The sequence below is a fragment of the Seriola dumerili genome, unplaced genomic scaffold, assembly GCF_002260705.1.
Source record: "Seriola dumerili isolate Sdu_G_001 unplaced genomic scaffold, Sdu_1.0 BDQW01000121.1, whole genome shotgun sequence".
Lineage (NCBI taxonomy): Eukaryota > Metazoa > Chordata > Actinopteri > Carangiformes > Carangidae > Seriola > Seriola dumerili.
In genome coordinates, this window is record NW_019174376.1 from 990,007 (window position 1) to 1,013,465 (window position 23,459).

At 40.6% G+C, this 23,459-nt stretch overlaps 2 protein-coding genes across 4 annotated transcripts in view; one reads left to right on the forward strand and one right to left on the reverse strand.

The window, feature by feature from the left end:
- The window catches only part of vgll4 (vestigial like family member 4), a 41,428-nt gene extending 35,121 nt beyond the window's left edge, over window positions 1-6,307 (forward strand). For all 3 annotated transcript variants that reach the window (XM_022748262.1, XM_022748263.1, XM_022748261.1), the window contains one exon: window positions 777-6,307. In XM_022748262.1, coding sequence (XP_022603983.1) covers window positions 777-1,033 — 257 coding nt within the window. In that variant the 3' untranslated portion in view covers window positions 1,034-6,307. The remainder of the gene's footprint in view (window positions 1-776) is intronic.
- A 332-nt stretch (window positions 6,308-6,639) lies between these two features.
- Window positions 6,640-23,459, reverse strand: part of atg7 (autophagy related 7) — a 65,776-nt gene continuing 48,956 nt past the window's right edge. Inside the window, exon 19 of the mRNA XM_022748365.1 lies at window positions 6,640-7,924. Within this exon, the coding sequence (XP_022604086.1) occupies window positions 7,892-7,924 (33 nt within the window). The 3' untranslated portion in view covers window positions 6,640-7,891. The remainder of the gene's footprint in view (window positions 7,925-23,459) is intronic.

Here is a 23,459-nt window from a genome sequence, read left to right on the forward strand (position 1 = left end):
ACACATAAAGACATAAAGACTCAACACCCTAGTTCTTTATATTCTGTTGGTAATATTTTTTAAAGTAGCAATGAGGGGCAAACATGATATTTCAATAATTAATTAATACTGATTATTACCAGGTGACTTTTATTGGATGCATTTGTCTCTAAAAGTGGGTTTCATTTTGGAAACAAGCTAATTTCTCATCCAGTGCAGTTTGTGGGAAACCCTACCGCAAGAGCAAATCTCCCTCCAGAGAAAACACAGCAGCTCATACTCTCCACATTCAGAGTGACTTATATAACTAGTGATGCGAGAGAAAAAAATCATCCCAATTTTTCTCTCATCGACTCACAGCGTTTCTGTTTATAGCACATCAATTGCTTTATTTACTGCTTCGTCTGTTATCTCTGTACTTAAAGTCACTTGAGGCCTCAGCCAAACACATGTCTGTTTTATTCGCCCTGTCTGTGAGTGTCAGTCATGTCTTCTGTGGGTTGATAACTTTACTGTGGCTGTTTTTATAATCCTAGTGAAATCCCTATGATCTCATTGAGGTTAACAGTGAAATTTAAAACGGTGATTTAATATAAAAAAACTGCAATGAAAAAGTGAAGTAGATGTTGGAGTTAGTATTTTTCCATTGACCTAAAATGCACATTACCAGTGTTTAAACTGATGTTGGGCAATAAATAACCCACTAACCATTATACAAGTGAGCCTTAGAGATGTTTCTCATTTCATTATGGGAACTAAAAACTCTTTCTTGCCTTCTCCCATCCTGCGTCTTTTAGCCAACACAGCCTGCGACCCAGTGATTGAAGAGCATTTCCGCCGCAGTCTCGGGAAGAACTACAAGGAGCCTGAGCCCGCCGCCACCAACTCGGTGTCCATCACAGGCTCGGTGGACGACCACTTCGCCAAGGCGCTGGGCGAGACCTGGTTGCAGATCAAAAATAAGGGGAGTCCCTCGTCGTCCGGCAGTAGCCCAAACTCCTCCCCCGACAGTCACATGGTCAATCACAACCACTCCCCGTCTGTGGTCTCCTGAAGGGAGGAGGGATTTTACAGGGATTTGCCCCTGTTTCCCCAGCCCTCCCAATCATCCCGGCTCCAACATTCATGCCCCTGTCACTCCTGGTCTGTCACCAGCATCCCAGAGGGAATGCCTGCCTGCTGGTCTGCTAAACACATCCACAACCCTCAAGCCTGCTCTCTCTCTATGCACTCATAGAGGATCAATCAAGCAATAACAAAAAGGTTGTTTTTTTCCCTTCTGTCCTCTGGTATGCTACTGCCAGACAATAATCAGTAATGAGTGATGAGGGCTCGACTTGGGGACTGACTGGAGCATCAAGCTGCTCCTTCTATTCATTCATCATCCCTGCATATCAAGCTTGGAGCTGAGCAAGTGTCTGTAGTTATATGTACATAAAGAAAGAGAGGAAAGGTGGTGTTTTAATTATTAATTTTCTTTTCTTCTTTGTTTGTTATTTTGTTTCTTTAACCGTAGTTTTGTGTACTGCTTCTGCATTATGAGATGCCTGACATTTTTTTTTAGAAAAGATGAGAAAGAAACACTCTGGAGAAAATAATCACAAACCACCTGACTGTGCTACCAAAGAAACCTTTAGACGCTGATATTTATCAATGCCCACATCAAAAACAAAACAACAAATAAGCCATCTTGTAATCCCCTCCCTCTTATCTTTCTTCATCCTCTCACCTTCCTTCTCTCTCCCGCGCTCTCCTGTGTATGTGTTCAGGTGATTTTGTTACTGTATGTGTATACTTAAGCGGTTGACTTGGTCTGATTTGCACTACTGCCGTAGAGGGTAAAGGCTGGCATGTCAGTATTGCAATCTGGCACTACACGTACTGCGACTGATAAAACTGAGCAAAGACATTGAGACTTTTGCTGGGACCTCTATTTGATTTCCCATTAACTCCTGTTTAAAGTTTACCTGGGCATGACAGAACAGTACACACATAATTATCGTGCATTATTTATTGAATGCATTTCTGAAAAATGGAAAATACATACCAGCAGGGTTGGGCAATACAAAATGGAAATGCAAAGTAATGTGGATTTGGATAATGTGTCCAAATATATATAAAAATAATTTTGCCATGTCCCTGCATGTTGATTATTACATCTGTTAAAAAAAACAAACGTGTTTAGATGGTAAGAGAAGGTGGATGAAAAAAAGGTGGATTGTCAGGTCTGACTGTCTAAAACCAAGCCATATCCTAACTGTGTGCTCATCACTTGGTTCTGCCTGTGTAATGTGTTCAGCTCCCATTAACTAAACAGATCCCTCCCCATCAGCACAGAGTATCAATCCACATTAAGTCACACTTGTAGTGCAGAGAGCTCTCCATATTAAGGGTGGGGGTATAAACAATCAGGTGCTCTGTGGGAGGAACTGGCCTCTCTTCAATTTAAGTAAATATCCATCACCATGGATACTGACAGAAGCATTAGTCACCCAGCTGCTCATATATCATCCCACTTCCCTGGATAACATCCCTAAAACAAGTTAGGTGAATTAAGGATAAACTCATGCCTCACCATTTTTTTTTTTTTTTTTTTTACATAAGAACTACACCTTTTATTAAGTGATTTTTGTCTACAAGTGCCGTGGAAAGTGTAAGGAAAATGCAGTTTTATGTGCAAATGCAAAATATCTCAAGACAAGACAACTTAAATTCACTCCACTTCCAGCCTGCAGATCAGACTGGAAAGTATGAGGATGTAGAGGCCAGAATACGTTTCTTCACCCACCTTTCCTCACCATTCTGTTTTAGATTTTGAGGGGAAATGACACTTAATAAATCTCGACTATTGAAAGTATATTGGGATAGTAAATACATCGTACTGCCCAGCCCTACGTACAGAGCCGGTATGTATGATCAAGTATACATTTATTAATCAGTGTTGATCTGTATCAGCATGGATTGGTTCACCTGCTTAAATTGTGCCAAATTGTTGCATGGTGATTTTTCCAAGCACAGTCGGGTTTTCAAAATCAGTTAACTGTGGTGCTGATGGACATCACGACTATGATGAGAGGAGATTAAGACTGAAAACAAAGTTGTACAACCTGCCGTGTGTTGAAGGTTGGCCTTTGCTGAACAATGTGCTTTGATGTGTTTCACAGGCTTAACTGCTGACAGTGATGAGGGGAAAGATGACACTGCATGTCACTCTGTGGTTGAAAGAAAAAAGAAAATAGTCTGGTTTCTCGACCGGGGGAGAGAAAATTATTCAGATCTCTTCAAACGCGCCTTTGTTTTTGTAACTCTTTGAACATGGGTGTTGTAATTATATTTGGCTTACACCCTGCTGTCCCTCCCTTCCTCCCTCCCACCCTCCCTCACCTACACACTGTGGTTTGGTAGAATTCTACAAGGTTTTGAAGGGTAAACTAATGCTTTTACAGATGCATGTTTTTTTTTGTTTTGTTTTTAATAGCTGGTATCTATTAGTGTTTTTAAGCATTTCAATCTTAACTACTATTATCCTTTTCATTCGGACGTTAGTTGTTACTTCTTTCGTTGTTAGTAACGGACATAGACACTATACACTCACTGCTGGGTCAGTTGTACTCCATATTATTATTGTTATTGTTATTATTACAATTTTGTATTTTTGTTTTCCATTAATATCAGTATGGTAACAAACATCTATAGTGGGACAGCCTCCGGACAGGCTCTGTTTAATGATGAGAGCTGCGTTTCTCAAAACCATCTCGGCATGAGAGTCGATCAGCTCATTCCCGCAGCAGAGCCGTGATCGTTCTAGTGTCGGGTTGGCTTTGGGATACGCAGCCCGTTAAGGTTTTCTTAAGATGTTGATCCATCGGTGGTACAGGATGCTACAGCCTTTAGCATGACTAAGCTGAGACACCAAATTGACACAAATGAGTCCACAAGACCTTGTTTTCCACAAAAGCATCTTAGCCTGAGATAATATAAAATGACTGGGTGCCATCTTAAAATCACCACCTCCGCACCAGCCTTCACCCACATTCTTGCCACAGTCCAAAAAGAACTTGGTAGACGAGAAGCTAGTAGGGTGGGAAGCTTTTGGGAAACAAGTTATTGTTTACTGTAAAAGTTAGTGATGATGGCTCTCAAACATTTTTTTGACCTTTACAAAAGTGTCTTAAAATGATCACAATAAGAATTATTTTGTACTACAAAAGAGCAAAAAATAACATCACAAAAACAGCATTTGAGAGAAGCTAGCAAACAACACAACACTTTGTTAGTGGTTGTCTGAATTTATGGTGTGCTGTCAAAACTCTCTCAGCCCTTAGCAGTGGACTTTTTGTGTCCTGACTTGGTGTCCAGACTTATTTTTGTATTTCAGTGCTTTCTTTTCTGAACAACATTGTATTGTTGCTGCAGTTAAGCTAGACTGCTGCAGTCTGAAGAAATGAATTTTACTCCTATGAAAGAGCCTGCGCCAAGGTGGCATACATTCCTCCTATAGGGAACTTTGTACAGGCCTCAAACACACTCTGCAGACACAGTTTCTTGCATCTTTACCAGAACAACAAGGTGTCCACTTTTGCTCTTTTTGGCCACAAATCCATACCACAAGACAAAAGAACAACCAATGGCATAAATTTTTTTTTTAGGACATTCAGAGCGTAGAACTTAGAGAACTGGGGTTGGTGAAAGTTTGGTGTCATTCTGTAGTAAAAATACAGAATCATTTCATGTCTCTGAGTTGAGGTTTATAGGTGACAAGGTTCATATTTGTTTGTTACATCCTTTACAGAGATCTCTACATGGATCGTCAGTGTTCTAGAATGTCCACACATTCCATCCTCAACTATCAGAACAGATGTGACAGAATCCCAAAATTTAAAACCTTAAAACCCAACTGCCAGGGAATTCATTTCTATTACAAATACGTCATCTCCAGTCTCAGTGTGCTTTCTGTGACAGGCTCAGAGTGGTTTGGGTGGTGATTTTTGGCAGGTTTGGGGAGGGAGGGGTGAGCAGAGCTTCAGGAGCTGAGCTTCTGCAAGCACATTCTGTGAGCCACGAGACATTCAGCTGCCACTCTGTCTTTTCACAATGACGCCACCTCCTCCTCCTCCTCCTCCTCAGATTCAGTTGACCTTGATCAAGATTGGATATAGGTAGCAACTTGCTAGAAAATACGAGGGATAAGGGCTTGGTGTCCAGAACGTTTTGTTTTTCTATTATTATTCTTTCTCATTATTTCACTACCACCCTGTAGGTAGGAGGCTCTCTTTCTGCTTCGGCACACACTCCCTACACACTGTAGGAAAATCACTTAATAAAAAAATACTTTTTTATAATAGGTAACTATAAGACCATCATTACGCTGTGCGTAACGAATGTACAGAGAAAAAAATCGTAGGTATTTTTTGAGGAACAATTAATTTGTTAATGATATGTAGCTATTTAATTGTTGTTTTCCCTGTCCTTATATTGTAATCATTGCATTTTCTTTTCTGTGAAAAAAGTTGATCTTTTTTGTTTATAGAGTTTGTCTTGTTAGAGTAAAGGTTCAAGTGCAGGAGCACAGTAAACATATGAAACCACAATAAGCCACTGGTGTGTCGGTGACAATCGCTACTTCCATTGGTCCCCGATGTTCTGCAATCATTTAAATTGTGTTTGATCGCGTGACCTCTGAGACATCTGAACAAAAGTTTGACTTTGTGAGCAAAAGGAGTTTGTCCTTTTAGCAGGCTCTTGATCAGTTAGCATGTTTTGCATCGATGGAACAGAATGATTTTGCCACTAGCCCAGAGCATCTTGTCGGCCATTTCCTTTTAACTATAAAACAATCAACATTAGTAATGGGCTAGCAGGCAGGTAAAATTTCCACCACTGCACGTAAACAATACCAACTGTGGGTTTTGAAAGTCTGACTGCTTTTGGTTTACAGATGGGAACTGAGCTACAAGTAAATCCATCAGTCTATTTGAGAACATTTGTGGAATTGGTTTAACATGAGAACCTCACTGAAATCATAACATTAAAGCCTAGCTGATGAAAATCTGAAAGCATATTTCAGTCATAGTTTGTGCTCAAGCTCATCTGCTTCATTTTCTGTCCGTGAGGCTGAGCTGAGATGAGCAGCAAATGAGCTTTGGGGATGTCACGGTTCCCATCTGTGGAGGCCATTTTGCAACTGTAAACAACATGAAAATTGTGCAGATAAATCAGAGGAGTTGGCCTTTACTCTGACTGTACCACATTTTCCAGGTCCTTTTTGAAGTGGAAGTAGCATGTACTTAGTGGTAGTAGTACTCTGAACTGTAAAAGAAAAAAAAAATGTATCAAGAAAACAGTCAATTTGTGGCTCTGTGTCTCCTACTAAAAAGGTTTTGGCAGGCCACCTTTTTTGTACGTAAAGTAGCCTTGATGAACAATAAAGTGCTTTTAAACCACTGTCTGAGTGTGTGGGCCTCTGTCTTGGAACTATTTTGTGTGTGTTTGTGGCTGTGTAATGGTTAAGACAGATGGTACAAGGGGATGGTTATTTTGGAGAATCAAATAGGTGCAAAGACTCACATGAACCAAATGTATGGAAGGCTGTAGTATTAGGCAAAAAAAACAAATTTAAATACACAATCTGAATTTAAAGCTCACAGATGTAAACAAGGAAACAATAGAGACATTTTATTCCAGTTTTTGTTTAAGTACTTAAAGGAGAGATTTAGGGCACCAGAAACAGCTGAGAAAAGACAGAATTATGAAAACCAAGTCTGAATCCTGAGTTTAATCTCAGATGTGAGGATAAATCTGGAGGCTGGGATTTTATTTTAGAATTCTGCATTTTGCTCACAATTCTGACTTCAGTCTCTATTTGAGTCTGCACTAATCCTCTTCCATAAGTAGCCAAGCAGCTGGTGAAATACATTTCATCACACTGAAAATATTGTACATGTTAGCAGATCAGACACAGGGCACATCGTAAAAAGAAAAAGAAACATAAACTGCACAGATAAGCACATGCATGCGTCTACACACACAAACCATTAAGACCTTCATTTTCTCTGCTGTAACTATGAAATGTGTCTATATCAGAAGCCACAGTTGAGTTGCTGTACAGTAACGTCTGTGCAGGTTTTCTCAGAGTAATACTTTGAAAGGTATTAACTGTACTGTATGTCTCACAGTCGCTAGTAAACAGACAGGGAGATGGATGGATTTGCTGAGTTGTCAACTGTGTTTTTCTATTTTCACAATTCACCTGAAGCACTTTTCCAAACTGAATGAGCGAGCAGATGTAGGATGTCAAATTCCTGCCAAAACAATCTTCAGCAAATCCATTAAATGTGTTGATGGAGAGACTGTAGGGAAGACTTAACCTGTGACCATTCAGTGAAGCTTTTTTAATACAAGTGTGGAGTGTTTTGTTGTGTTTCAGCTCAGGAAACTGAGCTGATACCAAACTGTGAGTAAAGGTGACTGAAAACATCATTACATAATAGGAGCAGGTACCTTCTCCCTTCAAAACAACAGCTTCATACACACAATGCAGAATACAGATTTGATCCCGTTTCTAATGTCACACTGGAAAACAGACATTGACTCAATCAGATTCTATCGCTGTTTATCAACCAAATTGTTACACCTCACTTAAGCTCCAAGCCTTGGGCTGAATTAGAATCCAAATGAAGACTAATAGGAAATTTAAAGCTTTTCAGCAACTTTTCTGAAGCAGCTTTTGTGCTGTACTTGGCTTTGATGATGTGAATTTTGTGATTGTGTCCAGTGTTGTCCACAAAACCCTCGCTGAGCCATTCACTCCCCCTGTCCTTTGTAAATGTAAGATCTATTCAGAAGAAACAGACAGAAACATGGATTGGAGTCTCCTGTCCTTTGGTGGCTCGGGGTTTGTACATCCGGTCCTTCAGATGCTCTCATCATCGCTCATATCCCAAATCTGATGAGACACAAAAATACACAACAGAAAAAAAGATGATGAAATAAAGAATTAACACACAAGTCATTATTATATCTTCAAGACAATGTCTACATGATTTGACAACATACTCTGAACTCCATCCCCTAGTGTTTTTGCAAGCTTCTGCAGTTTTCTCAGTGAGATGTCGTCAAAACTCCACAAAAGACTGGCAGGTGTACCTTTAAGATGCTTTGTTTTTCACCAACCATTGTGTGAGTCCTTGAGGTCTAACAATCATGAGTGAACTTCTTTCCTCACAAAACATCAGCAAAGATTTTCTGAAAATGTTTGAAATATTTCATATCATGCATTGTTTGAAACTTGCTAGATTGCAGCTTCCTGTCAAGGTCAAGAATGAACTTAACAAATCACACTTTATCTCTATTATATGTGGTGTACGCATGTCTAGGTGCAGTAAGCACACTACCCAGAGTCATAAGGTATCATCAAGACAATAACAGCTCTGTTGGGCTGTGGTTATGACATAAAGTAGTGGAGTTGAGGATGCATGTAAACATACGCTGAGTAACCAGAGTTATACAACACAAACCCCAGCACACTGCAATACAGACCAGCACGGATCAATAACAGCTGATTTACATCAAAGTTGGGCTCCATAGAAGCTGCAGATTTAATACATGTCTACAAACAGCCATGAATGTTTGATTTAATTTGAAAAACAGGAAGAGACGGATAAAAAGGACCAACACATATTTCTGTCTAAACAAGTGACTAGTAAGTTACAACAAAACGCACTTTAGAGAACATGCAGGCAGCCTGCAGCGCTCATTTCCTGGCTACATGCACCAATTGTATAATAGCTTTGAAAATAATTACTTACAATCACAGCTAAAAGCTTTTTTACCAGGAAGTGACAGCAGCATGTGATTCACACACACACACACACACACACACACACACACACACACAAGCCTGCTTTGCAATACTGTGTCAGTAAACAACAGTGGCCTTCTCATGGCAGCAGATTCTTCACATTCTCGCTCTGTAAGACGTAATTCACATACTTCTAACAGTGGAATGTTTTACACACACACACACACACACGGTTTTGACACATACATGCAGGATTCCTTTGAATGCGCTGCTTCACCACTCAAGGAGCTGACATGGGAATTCCAGTGCAACAAATACAACCAAAAGCCTCCTGATCTTACATTGTATGATATTAAAAAGGAACTGGTTCAAGTTTTTTTGACACAAGAACATCTGAAGTCATTCGAAAAAAGTCACAAACCATCTAAAAAAACAACCAAAGTTGGGTTGCAATTGAAAATTTTCTTTCATTAGCAATTAACATGCTGATTATTTTCTCAATCAATTGTTTGGTCTATAAAATGTCATGAAACCCTGAGGCCATGCCCTCAAATGTCTTGTTTTGTCAAACTTACAGTCCAAAACCCAAAAATATCCATCTAACAGTGATATAATCAACTCATCAATTATCAAAAAAAGTTGCTGAATACTTTGTTGATCAACTAATCGTAACACTAAACCACACTGATGATTTGACACACATGCACATATTAAAATGAAAATCTAATTAAAGCTTGTAAGGTTGAACTTATAAACACCAAACTGTTTTTGGCAAAACTTTCATTTTTGTAATTTCCCAAATAATTTCCTTAACAAGTTTCCTGGGCAGTGTGCAGAAGCTCAGTTGAACAACCATACAACATGTATGGAGAGCAAAATAAAATAAATAAATTACCCTGACGGATTTGTTAATCACTTTGAACTTCCGTGTCGTGTTTGTGAAGAGAGGCCTTAGTATGAAGAGAAAGCGACTATGATTACACACATCATGATGGAAACTGTTATGTACTGATGGCCCACAGTAAATGACCACAGCAGTGTGAAGGGAACAGAACACGGAGGGGCAGTAATGGCTCTGCCACCTCTGCTCAAAGCACAGCACATGTGCTCAACAGCACACACACCAGGAGCGCCCAGTTATTTATACTGTGGAGCCAGATTTGACAGGTTCATGTGAAACAATCAATGTAATAAATCAATTTAAAATGAACAGCCCAAACCTCACAGCATGTCAGCCTCATTAAAACAATTCTGACAAATGTACAAGGGATTATGCTCAAGTAGGATGCTTTTATCTTGACTGTGGTACCTCCCATGTACACACATCCCATAATTATGTAAATGTATGGATGTATGGGGAGCATGAATGAAGTAACAGTTGGAACTTTAGTGGGCAAAAAAGGAAAGAAATAGCTCAATAATTTGGGAAATTCTGTCTTAAATAGAGATGAGAAGACTGATACCACTCCACGGAGTGTGAAGGTGAAGGTGTCGTATCCCCCCCCCCAAAAAAAAAGTGTCTCTGCAGGATACAAGCTCTATTTTAATCTAATGTGACAGACAATGAGCGAAAGTGATGATGTTGTTACAGCAGCACTGAATATTTCAGTGAAATTCAGTGACTCAGGTTCTTCCATTTTATTTAGGTTTTTTTTTTTGGCCTTCTGAACCTATATCAACAAGGATGCTTTGGGTGTTGTCTTTGTTTTAGCTTTACGTTTGCGTTTGGGTTCTCGTGTGGTCAAAAGTCATCTGTGCCAGTACTTTGGCTTGAGAGGCAATTCGGCAAAAAGCTGTCTAATCTGTTCTGCAGCATGATAACCTGAACAACAGTCTACCAGAGTACAGACTAAAACTGAGAGTTGCTCTGGTGTTACGTCCCTGTAGTCTTCTGGCGGCCTTTTTTCAGAAACTGCGTGTAGTTGGAGAGTTGCAGGGCAGCGTGGAGAATCAGGGACAAATTCATATCAAAGCTGGATGTTCGGCATTTCTGCTCCACTGCTGCTGGGGAGCGAGCATCAAAAGGACAGCAACCAAAGAGCTCTTTGAAATGAAGCGACACTGGAGCCCCTCTCTGGACGGCTGCCATGCCGCACTGATGGCGTGTGTGTGTGTGTTTTGAGAAATCTTTTGTGCGAAATGAAAGGGACAGGGGGGAGAGAAAGGAGAGACCTTATGTAACGTGAATAGCTCCAGCAAACTGAAGCCAACAACTTTACTACAGTCTTTCAAGCACGGCTGAATACTTGGGATGTTTCTCAACCTTTTACCTCTGTTGCTGCAATGCATAAGCAGATTTCTGCAAAGCAGAGATCAAAAATAAATCACTTCTCTGCTCGCTCCAATTAGGCAGCTTACTGAAATCACCAACTTCTTTCATTCAAAGTTAACAAATAACGTGGACCTGAACGTAAACCAATGAAAAACAAGTAATCAAACTGTAAGGCCTAGTTTCTTTTAGAAAGGCTTGAGTAAGTGCTGAATCGAATGGTTGATTCACAGAAAATCAACCATTTAAAATTCCAATGAGAAAATATTTTGCTTTAATACGTTTAGAGTAGCAGAATAGTGTCATAAGTTTTGCTATTGCTACATAGCCAACGTTAGCATTAACAGCTGTTTAACAAACATCGTGAGTTCAGAAACAAAGCTGCTCAGAGCACCTATTATAACCTCAGGTAAAGCAACAAGGGCTGAAGCACATGGCAAGACTGGTAAGTAAACAGCTGTCAATGCTAATGTTGGCTACGTAGCAATAGTAAGACTTATAAATAGCTCCTTTAAGAATGGATATGTCTGCCAGCTAACTAGCTTACCACCTAGTACAGTAGTAAGTACACTTTTACTGGTTAGAGATTATGTTTGAAAAAAGCTACCATATTGGAGTTTATGGGAAAGTTAACAGCTCTGTCCAGGTTTCTACTGGAATTTATTTACACTCCAACAACCCCAGCTAACCGGCATAGCATTATCCCAGCTAGTGTTGTGTTTGTCAGATACATTGGTTTGTTCTCACTCTCAGAGATATTTCTCAATACAATATAGTATAAATCTTACACATTTTTCTTATACTATTATCGTACTTATAAAACTAGGACTAACTAGCTCTACACTGCAGAATAACATGTTGCTCTGAAGCCAGGCTTAGCCAAGTCAATTTAAAGATGTCGTTTCGGGCTCGGGGAAATTTTGATGGGCATTTCTCACTATTTCAAAGATTAAACATATAACCAGAAAAGTAACAATAAAACGAATCATTAGTTGCAGCCCTAGCCTGAATCATATCTCTCCTGAGTGGTTGACCCCACACTACACACACATACACAAACATACATACACACCATGACAGCACCTCAAAGGGATTGGCAGACACACAATCAAACGACACATCTTTAACTTTGAAGCAGCCTTATCGCTTCAGGACCTTCAGCCACTGCAGGTTAAAAAAAAAGAAAAAAAAAAAAAGGGCTCACTGGATGTCTCATAAAGTCCAACAGTAAGCTGCATGTAATCATTGTGTGAATGTGTTTGTGTTTGTAATCAGTTGGGCACTGGCTGATATGACAAGTATAATCCAGGCTAGTTGTTGAAACAAGGCTGGGATCTGATCAGATAGAGGAGGTTTTAGCTGGGAGCCGAGGCTGGTGGAGTCACAGCCAACTCTCTGCTGCTGCTGATTATTGTTCCCCCACAAATACAACACAAGCCTCAGCATGAGAGTCTTTAGCAATATTTACCACTCTGCAGGCCTGTGTCAAAGCGCTGCTTCTGGAAAAGCAACGCCACAACTACAATATATCTGCTGCCCGGCGTGACAGTTTATTAAGAAGCAACTGTTCAGATCAGTCGGATTTCAATGACATTACCAGCATTAGGCACATGGCTCAAGGTTGTTACTCCTTAGGCGAGCTGATACAAAATACTGAGCCTGCTTACAGGAATACATCCTAAGTGCGGGTGGCCCCAGTGGGAATCCACCCTCTGAAGCCATTCAGCTAGGCAGCGCTACACAACCACTGATGGGCTTTGCTGTTAAACACACATCTGCTTTACATATTAGACCTGACACCAAAGCACAAAGCGCAAAGTCAAGCTTTCATCATGGAGACTGGCTCCATCTGACATGCAATTAGTGGACCACACAGAGTGACGTGGTTTACGGCTGCTGGATACAATAGTGACTGTGTGCTGAACATAGAGGAAGAAAAGTAAGGAATTCTGTCTAAGTGAATGTATCTTTCACTTTTGTGATCTTAGATAGTTTATGTGCGTTTTTAAAAAGCTGAAGAAACTGTAGGGACTGCGACTGATATCTGTCATTACAAACATTGTCAGTCACGCTGTCATCCAGGCCGCTCACTGGAGAGATAATTCAACTTCAGCTCTTTTCAGATGTGGAAACATAACCGAGCTTGTTCCATCTGTTTGTTAAAGTAATGGCTTTTTGTCATCCAGGCATGTGTTTATAGTACATACATGCTCATTATGGTTTCATTCAGACATCATAGGACATTTACACAAAGAGCCACAATGGTTGGTGATGAGTTGAAAAGTAAAGTAACATGAAGACAAAGTGTTTTCAGTTTTCACAGTTATTTAGCAGTTGAAGCCATTTTTTCACCAACTTCATTTAAAGAGTCAGACACAAGCATAGAACGGCCAGATTTTAAGTTGGGACATTAAATTTGTATTTGCTTTTACGTTGTATGTAAAGTGTGTTGCTGGATATCCATTCATTCATTCATTCAGTTGAATGAAAATATATAACGATATATAGGGAGGGAGGGTTTGTATTATTGTAGGTGTTTGTGGGCTGTTTCTTGTCTTTCTAAGGGAAAAAATAACAAACTGCTCACATGAGAAAAATCTCTTCAAGAACGTAAAACTGGCCATTTTTTTATCTTAGTTTATAACAAGATATTTAACAAGATGTACATGTCTTTTCTGTGTACTTGACTTTGAGCTACTGTGGCCTTCACAGTGATGTGGCAGCATTCAGCTCAGGCTTGTGCTGCGTTGGAAGTGTTATGGCAATCTTAGAAAACCCGATGCAGTGAAAATGCCATCGTGTCTTTTAAGAAAAAAAATGACTTGTCTGCTTACTGAATAGTGGCTTTAGTCAGCACTGCAGTGAATTAAAACTCACACACTGAAAGTAAAGGCTCATACATTCACTGTGTTTGGTGAACCTCCAGAAGTTGTTGACTCTTAATATCACTAATTGAAGCTTTGGCAAAGAGTCCTTTAAATTTAGACTTAACAAATAATGTGTGCAAAACATGACTGAGAATGATTTCCCTTTTAATTCTTCAGAGTTGTTAAATATGGAAGTATGATGGTGTTTCAGGCTGTCTGCCTCTTGAACATTGCATGATCATTGTTCAGTGAAGCCCAAAATGTGTTAATTCCTGCTTTCTGATCTATAAAATAACCCTTAGCCTGTAGAAATATCAGCACAGGGGAATTAGTTCAAACAAAGCGGTGGCAGCCATGGAAATTCTTGTTTCCTCTTACAAATGAACCAACATGTGTTAGCCACGGGGATGCATTTGATGGGGTGGATGCTAGCCCTTTCATCCCTCCCATAAGACCCCCTGAGGGCAGGTTTTACATCGAGAAGGGGGAGGAAGACCCGCACTTCTACTTCAACAATGAAAGAGAGAGATGAACTCGTTGGCGAGTCAATAAAAGAAGTAAATAGACATGTTTTCACATGTTGTCAGCTCGCAACAGTTTGGCAGCTGAAAATAAAGGCGGAACTCTTTGGAGATGAAAGATTTCCCCTCTCAATCTATTTTTCCCTTCACAGCTTCTTTTTTTCTTTTTCCTCTCTTCTCCTTTTCATTCCCGTCCTCTCCACTGGCTCAACACAATCCACTCCCCCTGGAAACACTCGTAATACCTAGAGAACAACAACAACAACAATAGCAGGTGTGTGTGTGTGTGTGTGTGTGTGTGTGTGTGTGTGTGTGTATGTGTGTGTGTGTGTGTGTGTGTGTGTATGCGTTTGTGTACGTGTGTGTCTGCTGACATCATGATGCCGCAAACAGTTTTGCAATCCTGGATGACCAAACCAAATGAGCTGTGGCTTCAGGCCAGTTGATGTAAATAAATAATGTAGTTTGGGTGTCGCCTTTCTGAGGATTCGGTTTCCGGTATGGACGAGTATTCAGCTGTGAAACGGCAGCACTTTGAAGTACAAAGGTGCGATAAGGTCTACAATCACCTGAGGGGAGGCTGAGGGAACAACCTTTATCCGGTTTGGCTGAAACCTGAGTCTTTTATCTGGGAAAAGGAAGAAAAAAAAAACTTCTATTCTTTTTTTAAAATCTTAAATTTGAGCTCAATTCAAACTAGGTAACAGTGTGTGAAAATAATGTAGATTAAACAGCAGGAGCTTGAGTTTTATCCATTGAATGTGAGCTCTAAGGATTGGACGAGTCCCATCTTGCTCTTTTTGTCATTTTCATTCATTTTTGTGCGTCACCTATTGAAGCACTTGCCCTTCTACAGTGGGCACTTTAAATTCTAAGGATAGCAAAGTCTGTTTAGTGATGTTTAGTGATCCTTTGACTTGTCATCAAACTACCACAGGGTTAACATTTGTGTTTTTTTTAAACTTGAAATGCATTTTGCTTTTTTTAAGCACACATTTATTCTATGGTGTTGTGTTTATTACCAAGAATAATCATGGCGGGCGGCCGGACAAACAGGCCTGAGATATCACCCATCCTGTGACGCCCTGTCCAGCTGAAGCAGCACCTGTCACCAGGATGGAGGTGCTGCACGATATCTGGAATAATGTGGGAAGCCTGTAAGAGTGACTATACATGGCTCTGTAGCAGATCTAAGTGGTCCATTTCTATCCTAGGACGTGTACAAACACTGGATGTGTTTGGCCTCCAAGCTCAGCAGAATTTACTCATTTACACAATGTTTTGGGATCTTCCTCATGCCTCCGTGCTGCCATCTCTACCAACCCTTTAAAATTAGGTTATTATTATGTAGATTTCTATATTTGTCAACCAAAACCATAGATTTCACATGAGGCTGTGCCAAGTGTAGTGTAGTGGTAATTGAAGAAGAGAAGAGTGGAGTGTGAATTTGCATCCTATGATTTTTCCTTCAATGATACACTCTCAAAACAAAGGTAAATGTCGACATGCTCACTGATTAAAAAGTGCACAATGACATTATGTGGTAGTGCAGGGTATATACATATGCAGTGCTATGTAGCTATGTATCTGTGTGTGTGAATGGTTGCGGAATTTGGTTTTCAGAATCTTAACAGTCTGGGTCCTAAAATAAGAGAAGAGTCTTTTATTTGTCTTTGTGGGTTGTACAACAGGCTGGCAACAAGCGTACTCAAGGCCCTAATTATTCAGTTGTCTAGCAGTTCTGATTTATTATGACTCTAACACAAATTAAAGTAAAACCCTGCTGGAAATGTAATTGGTTAAATAAATATTGGGAAGACAGTGTGTCATGTTCCAGTAAAAAGATCAACTGGGATTAAGGGTGATAAACCCTATTGTGTCCCAGTCTCCTCTTCCAGTAACACATTTAACTCCTCACACACACATGTGCAAGTACATGCAGCAAATGCACACAGACACAGACGCTGATGAGTGCATCAGCGACTATGTCAGCAGAGAAAATGACCTCATGCGGCCCAACACAACACCAACTGCTGCTGCAGCACGCTGCATTCCCAACTGCATTCCTGAATTCCCCTCAGACATTCCTGCACAATGTGGCGGGAATTTGCAGTGTGGTGATTTCACCGGCAGAGAGCCGGTTTAATGTAGGGTGAAAAGGTAAAAGGTCAACTCCCGTGCAAAGTCAGGAAAATAAGCGAGGCTGTGGCCTGAATCTGTGTGTTTCAGAGCTATGGCCTATCTTTCAGGCCTCATAGTGAAGGTGAGAGGAAACCAGACATCAAGAGAGACACAATAAGAGAAAAACATTAAAACAAATCCTAGTAATGAATGTCCAGTATTTAACTGTGATATACAGATGAGTGACACATTCAAGGAAAAATGGACATTAGGTTTCTTGGTAGGGTGTTTCACCAAACGCTGCTGAGTCTATTCATTTTCATCAAAGCGTTCAGTGACACTTGGCTCTGGTATGGAAGAATCTATATTTGTTTTTGTTTTTTTCATTTCATTTACTTGTATACATTTACAGTATAAAAACAATCTGTAAAAGTATGATAAAGCACATGGGTCTCATGCCTCAAATGCCAAACAGGTCAACAGAAAGGGCAGATAAATAAAGCAGGTGCTGATTTTATGTGGAAAACAAGTAAACCACAGACAAGGGGCATGGTAGAGTAAAATAACAATAACATATAAAACAGAGGTGTAGAAATGTGAAGATGTCAAGATGACATCGCTGCTCAAACATAATGCATTAATGGTGATTGCAAACAATATTAAACTGTACAACATACAAAGCCACCAATTTTACTAACAGATATTCTTTCTTTTAGTACCAAAACAAATGTGTTTAAAAGAAACACTTGTGATTTATTCTATCTCACTATATACCTTACAGTTACTAACATCTTCTGATCTGCAGCACATGCTGTAATCCAAAAAAATGACTAATCTGTTAAACATTCCCATTGCGAGTCTTTTTAGGTGACACATGTCAGGGGCCATGTGAGGAGAGCCATCGTGTTCCTTGTACGCCGCTTTTTCAGGCTTTCATTTTCTACTCATTACCACTTCAGGCTATCCAAAGCCATCCACCAGTAAAAACATACAACTGAAGGACTCTAAATCTCCTAATGCCTTCTGTTTAATAAAGTAATGTCTCCAGGCAGCATATACAGTTCCACACAATAAGTAGAGCTTTGGCTAATATTGCTTGGCAGTAAAAACACTCATTTGATAAAGTATTTCCAGATGCCTCAATGGATATAAGATGTTGGGACCGTGTGATCCAGATTCAAAGCTGTAGATGTGTCTGATTTGGATATAGAAGGGGGGGGGGGGGGGCCCCAAAAAAGGGGAAAAAATTTTGGAATGTCTCCAGGCAGCATATACAGTTCCACACAATAAGTAGAGCTTTGGCTAATATTGCTTGGCAGTAAAAACACTCATTTGATAAAGTATTTCCAGATGCCTCAATGGATATAAGATGTTGGGACCGTGTGATCCAGATTCAAAGCTGTAGATGTGTCTGATTTGGATATAGAAGGGGGGGGGGGGGGGGGTCCCCAAAAACGGGAACAGACTTTCTGGTTGTTTCAATTTCAACCTCCATCAAGTCTAGACATCCCACACATAACAACTGTTTCCTCCAACATACACAATTGCTAGTCTTGACAGTCCCTGTTGTCTCTGCTGTCAGACTACTACGCAAGTGATCCTGTGGAGCCCAAACTTCATGCACTTAATGCTCCTTTTCCTTTCAAAAAACATCGTAATCAGAGGTCAGTAACTCAGGGTATCAATAATCCAAATCTCTACAACTCAACTCTAACTGACCCCCCCCCCCCTTTTTTTAAAGGATCTTTTGTGCTCTTCCACTTTTTTCAGTGATCCTCTGTGTTCTCTCTGGTTGCAGTTGTTTCAGGGTCACTACTCCGAGGGGGGAACAAAATGAAGGGCCTAGTGTGTGTGTGTGTGTGTGTGTGTGTGTGTGTGTGTGGGTGTGTGGGTGTGTGTGTGTGTGTGTGTGCCTAATTGTGTGTGCACGAGAGACAGGAAGAGGAAGAGGACATGGGTGGAGACAGGAAGAGGAGGTGCACCCACTAACCTAACCTGCCCTGCCCTGTCCTCTCAGCAGCACATGCTCTGTCCTCTGGGTTAGAAAAACTGACCCATACACCCACACTGAGCACATAAAAATAAATCCATATCGATCATAAAAAGTATCTGGTATTACATCATAGTGCTACACACTGTATTTGTGTGGAAGATTCCACATAATAGGCACCTGTTTTTGAGTCATTTTCAAACTCAAACGACGCTGCTCACTCAGGGCTTTTAACCACTTTTCTACCGTATGTGCCCTACCACCGTGATTCACCTGTGGCTCATGTTCTGAAATATACATTGGACTATTAAAATGTGGAGGCAGAGAGCGGTGGGAGGTACCAGAGTGACGTAAGGGTGAAAGGGTGACTGACAGAGGAGATGAGAGGTTAACCCTAACAGGGCCAGAAGGTTGAAGACGGGCATAGAAAAGTAACGTCAGAGGGAGGGTGAGGGATAACACGGGTTGGAGTGAAAGTGATTTGACACCGGTTAAAAGAGGAAAAGAGATGGTTTAGAGGAGCTCTGGTGGGAACTGCGATAGTGTGCAGGTCCCAGCTGAGGTCATGTCCCCTGGATGTGTTTTCATAAACTCCTGAGTCTTGGGGTAATCAAACAAAGCACCGACACTCACAACACTCGCCCAGATAGCAAACCTTGGAACCAAACGTCATAACAGAGAAACAGCAAACCAGGAAGTGAGGCAGCATCCTCCTTTCTTTTCCCTCCTTTTCCCATTTCCTAATAAAAGGGCAGGCGTTTGCACTCTCCCCTATTTTTTTTTTTTTTTTTCTTTACTAAAAGTCGGTCAGACTCCCTGACCACCACCACCCCTTTCTCAGACTTTTCTCTCAGAGTCATAAAGGCCAGCTACAACAACAAATGGAGTCTCTCTCAGCTGGGTGTGGTGGCCTGCGGAGCAACAGCTGGGTCCTGTTCTTTCTCCTGGGACACCAACTGACTGCTCGCCCCACTTTTCAGGACAACCCCCCCCCCCCCCCCCCCCCCCCCCCATGTCCTTTGGGTTTTTTTTTTTTTCTTAAATATTCAGAAATTTTGCTCTCACTTTCCCAGGATTCCTGCCCTTTCAAGGGGCAACTCTTATCTGCTTTGCTCTGAACTCTTCGCTGATTTTCTTAGAATGAATCCCTCTCGCCTTACGTGCCGCTCTTTCACTTTCTTTGTCAAACAACTAACATATCCTCTCTCTTTTAAACGTGAGGCTACTCTCTTGTTCCATCAGCCTCGCTCTACTTTTCTGCTCTTTCTCTCACTTAATCTGTCGGTACCCATCTCCCTCTTCCCTTCCCTCTTCCTCTGCATCTCCCCCTGGGCCCCCTTTTCCCTCTGACACATTTCCTGTATACTAGAGAGGGTTATCAACAAAGTTTCTGAGTCATACAAGGGTTTCATAATCATATAAGTTTCTCAAGGCTGTTAAAAAAAACAAAGTTAAAATGTCACAAGTTTTTACTATCTATATTTATTTATGTCCATAATTAGGATGACAGCTTATTTCTTCATATCACAGTTACTGTAGAATAAGAAACAAAAGTTCTTAACAGCTTGAAGCATCCATTTACTTTAGTCGCTTTTGCCTTTGGTGAAGCATTATCATGTGTGTGCGTGTGTGCGACCAGTAGAAACTCTACCTAATGAACCGTTCTGAGGATGGAACTAACCGAATGGCAATAACAGATCAACTTCAGAGACAGTGTTTGTGTGTTTGTGTGTGTGTGTGTGTGTGTGTGTGTGTGTCTTTGTGTGTGTGTGTGTGTGTGTGTGTGTGTGTGTGTGTGGCCAGTTCAGACCTGCCCTTGGTTTAATTAGAACTGTGAGTCAAAGCCAACTGACGTACCGACGTGTGGTCAGAGGAGCAATCAAATACAAGTAGCACAACTGGGGCCCCATGGGCACATGCACAAGCACACGCATGCACATTCAGGCATCCATCTGCACACATACACACTCTCTCACGCATGCAACAAACACCCTTCAAGAGAGTAAAAATTATGAAATCAAAACAACCCCCCCCCCCTTTCTCTCTCTGTTGTTTTAAAAGATCCGAGTTCTCAAAGGGACTGCGAGAAAACGACATTCAAACTAACCAATCTTTATGAAGCAACATGCCCAGACGTGTACACACACACACACACACACACACACACACACACACACACACACACACACACACACACACACACACACACAGAGTTCACAGGAGAAAAGAAGGCAAAGTGCCTAGTAAACCACAGTGGAGGCAATCTTTTGATCTGATGCTAAGAACACCAGAAACTCACAGTCTTTCATTACAAAGACTTCTTCACTCTGCGAATTAATCACTGACAACAACTTCTTCACAGAACGGCCAAAACTTAACATTTTAACACTTCAGAGATGGTAACTGTGACAGAACACAATCATTGTTCCTCTGTTGATCAAATAAACCAAAACTGTTTTCAACATTTGAGAGAAAACATACAGCCAGGAGCTTTTGGACTACTAGGAACCATGAGGCTCCATAGGCTACACACAGATGTTCCTGAATAGTGAAAAACAAATACTGGCTTTGTTTTGCTTAAGTTTTTCTTATGGTTTCAATATTCAGTGTCACACTGTATTCACATATTCAGTCTGTGCTGACCTGCAGGTTTCTATTTTTTTTTTTTAGCTTAATTAGAGTCCTTTTGTTTCCACTGGAAAATTAGGTCAGAGGAAATCATGCCAGTTACAGACATGTGTGTACAAGAGCAAAAGTGTTTCTGTGTGTCAGAGAAATAGGGGCACACACACCCACACACATACACACACACACACACACACACACACATGTGCAGTGTAAAGTATAAACACAAATGTAAACATGCATATTATTATTATTTCTGTTTTTGTGTGTGTGTATGTGTGTGTGTGTGTGTGTGTGTGTGTGTGTGTGTGTGTGTGTGTGTGTGTGTGTGTGTGTGTGTGAGAGAGAAAGAGAAATTATCTGAACCAGAGGCTCGATGCTATCACTGCCCTCCATGTGCTGGGCAGAACAGCATCAGGGGAAAAAGATAAGAACTGGCACTGTGACCAGATGTACATTGTGTTTGTGTGCGCATGTGTGTATGTGTGTGTATGTGTGTGTATGTGTGTGTGTGTGTGTGTTTCATTTTTCAGGCCAGAGCTCCAGGGCAGATTACCTGTGACCAGCCAAGCAGGCCAGAGTCAGCCTATACGAGATCCACACACACACTCACACACACACACACTCACACTCTCACGCGCACGCGCGCGCACACACACACACACACACACACACACACACACACACACACACACACACTCACACTCACACTCACACTCACACTCACACTCACACTCACACTCACACTCACACTCTCACTCTCACGCGCACACACACGCACAGAGGGCCAGTTCTTATCTATGTCTTTGATGCAGCTGCAGAGTTTTTCTGTATCAAAGATTAGCTGAACCGGGAACAGAGATATAAACAGTCCTGCACTCAGATAGGACTCAAGTGAGTAGTCATTCAGTTCACATATAGTAGCTTTTAATAATTAATCTTTGTTATTCATTTATTTATTAATTTTAAGAAAGGGATTTTAAGTGGCTGTGATGACAAAGAGAGTGGGACGTCTATATGTTACTTTATAAATTAGGCTTCATATATAGGACTATATATTTAGGCTGCTTGGATTCCTGGCCATCATTTATTACCCGCTCTGTTCTCAGCTGACAGTCTTAAATACATCAAGTGAGTTAGTTTGCAGTGTATCAAACAATAGAACATCAACAGGACACAATGTGTGCTTCACATGCTGATAACATTCACTTCCTGAGCTTTCAATGAAATGATTTATCACCTCCCCAGCCGCACACAGAGGGATGCAGGTGGCACACTTGACCTCAATAAACTAGTTAGTGAGGTAAACATCCTCCATCTTTCACCACTGGCATCTACAAACTTCATCAAACTATCTTGAAAGTGTCCTAGATATGCTGATACTTTCTTTTTTTTTCTGTAGAGCTGCAGACTGAAAATCTATGGAAGAAACTGAAACTGGCAAATCGAATAGATAAATGACTCAGTAAATAAAATAATATGCCATTAAATTCACCAAAAATATCATTAAAAATAAATACAAGCATCAATTACGTAATAAAATGTAACATAAACTGATATTTATGATCTGAATAGCATGTAAACAACAGAAACGCCAGCAACCGGAAATGAGACAATACGTCTACTGCAGCATGTCAGCACAGTAATAAAAACCCTGTTGAGAAATAAAGAGTTTCTGTCCAATGTAGTAACTTTAACAAGAGTGGATCAAAATGAAACTTCGTACTTAAATACCGCTCTGACCAGTTATACGTATCATTATGTGACAGTGATTGTTACACAGTCTGTGAAAATGATTCAGCTTTTCCTGCGGCGGGAGATCAAGGTGCTGAACTGGACAATGAAACCTCATTGCACGTAGATTACTTTGTAACATTAACACTGCATTTCCACCATTTACTTTGAGATTATCTCAATGGAGAATAAAAATACTGTGAACATGATACAGTATTATAAACTGTTGTCAAGTTTTTTGGCATCTGATTTTTGTAACTCAAACTGGGCTTCCTGGATCACATTTTACAGTCAGACCCGTACCTGAAACACCTGAAACACAATACCTGTACGTCATGAGAAATCACCTGCTAGGCATCCGACTCTAAAAATAGATGTCACCTTTTTCCCCTTAAAAAAATAATGAATGATAATGAATGAAAGATTTGGGTTTTTTCCATGATCATGGTAAAAAACAAATGTAATAAAAAAGTCACACCCATAGACTCTGACATCTTTTAAAACCACAGCCATTTGTCACACTATGAGAAGAATTTTACTTACAAAGTCTGGG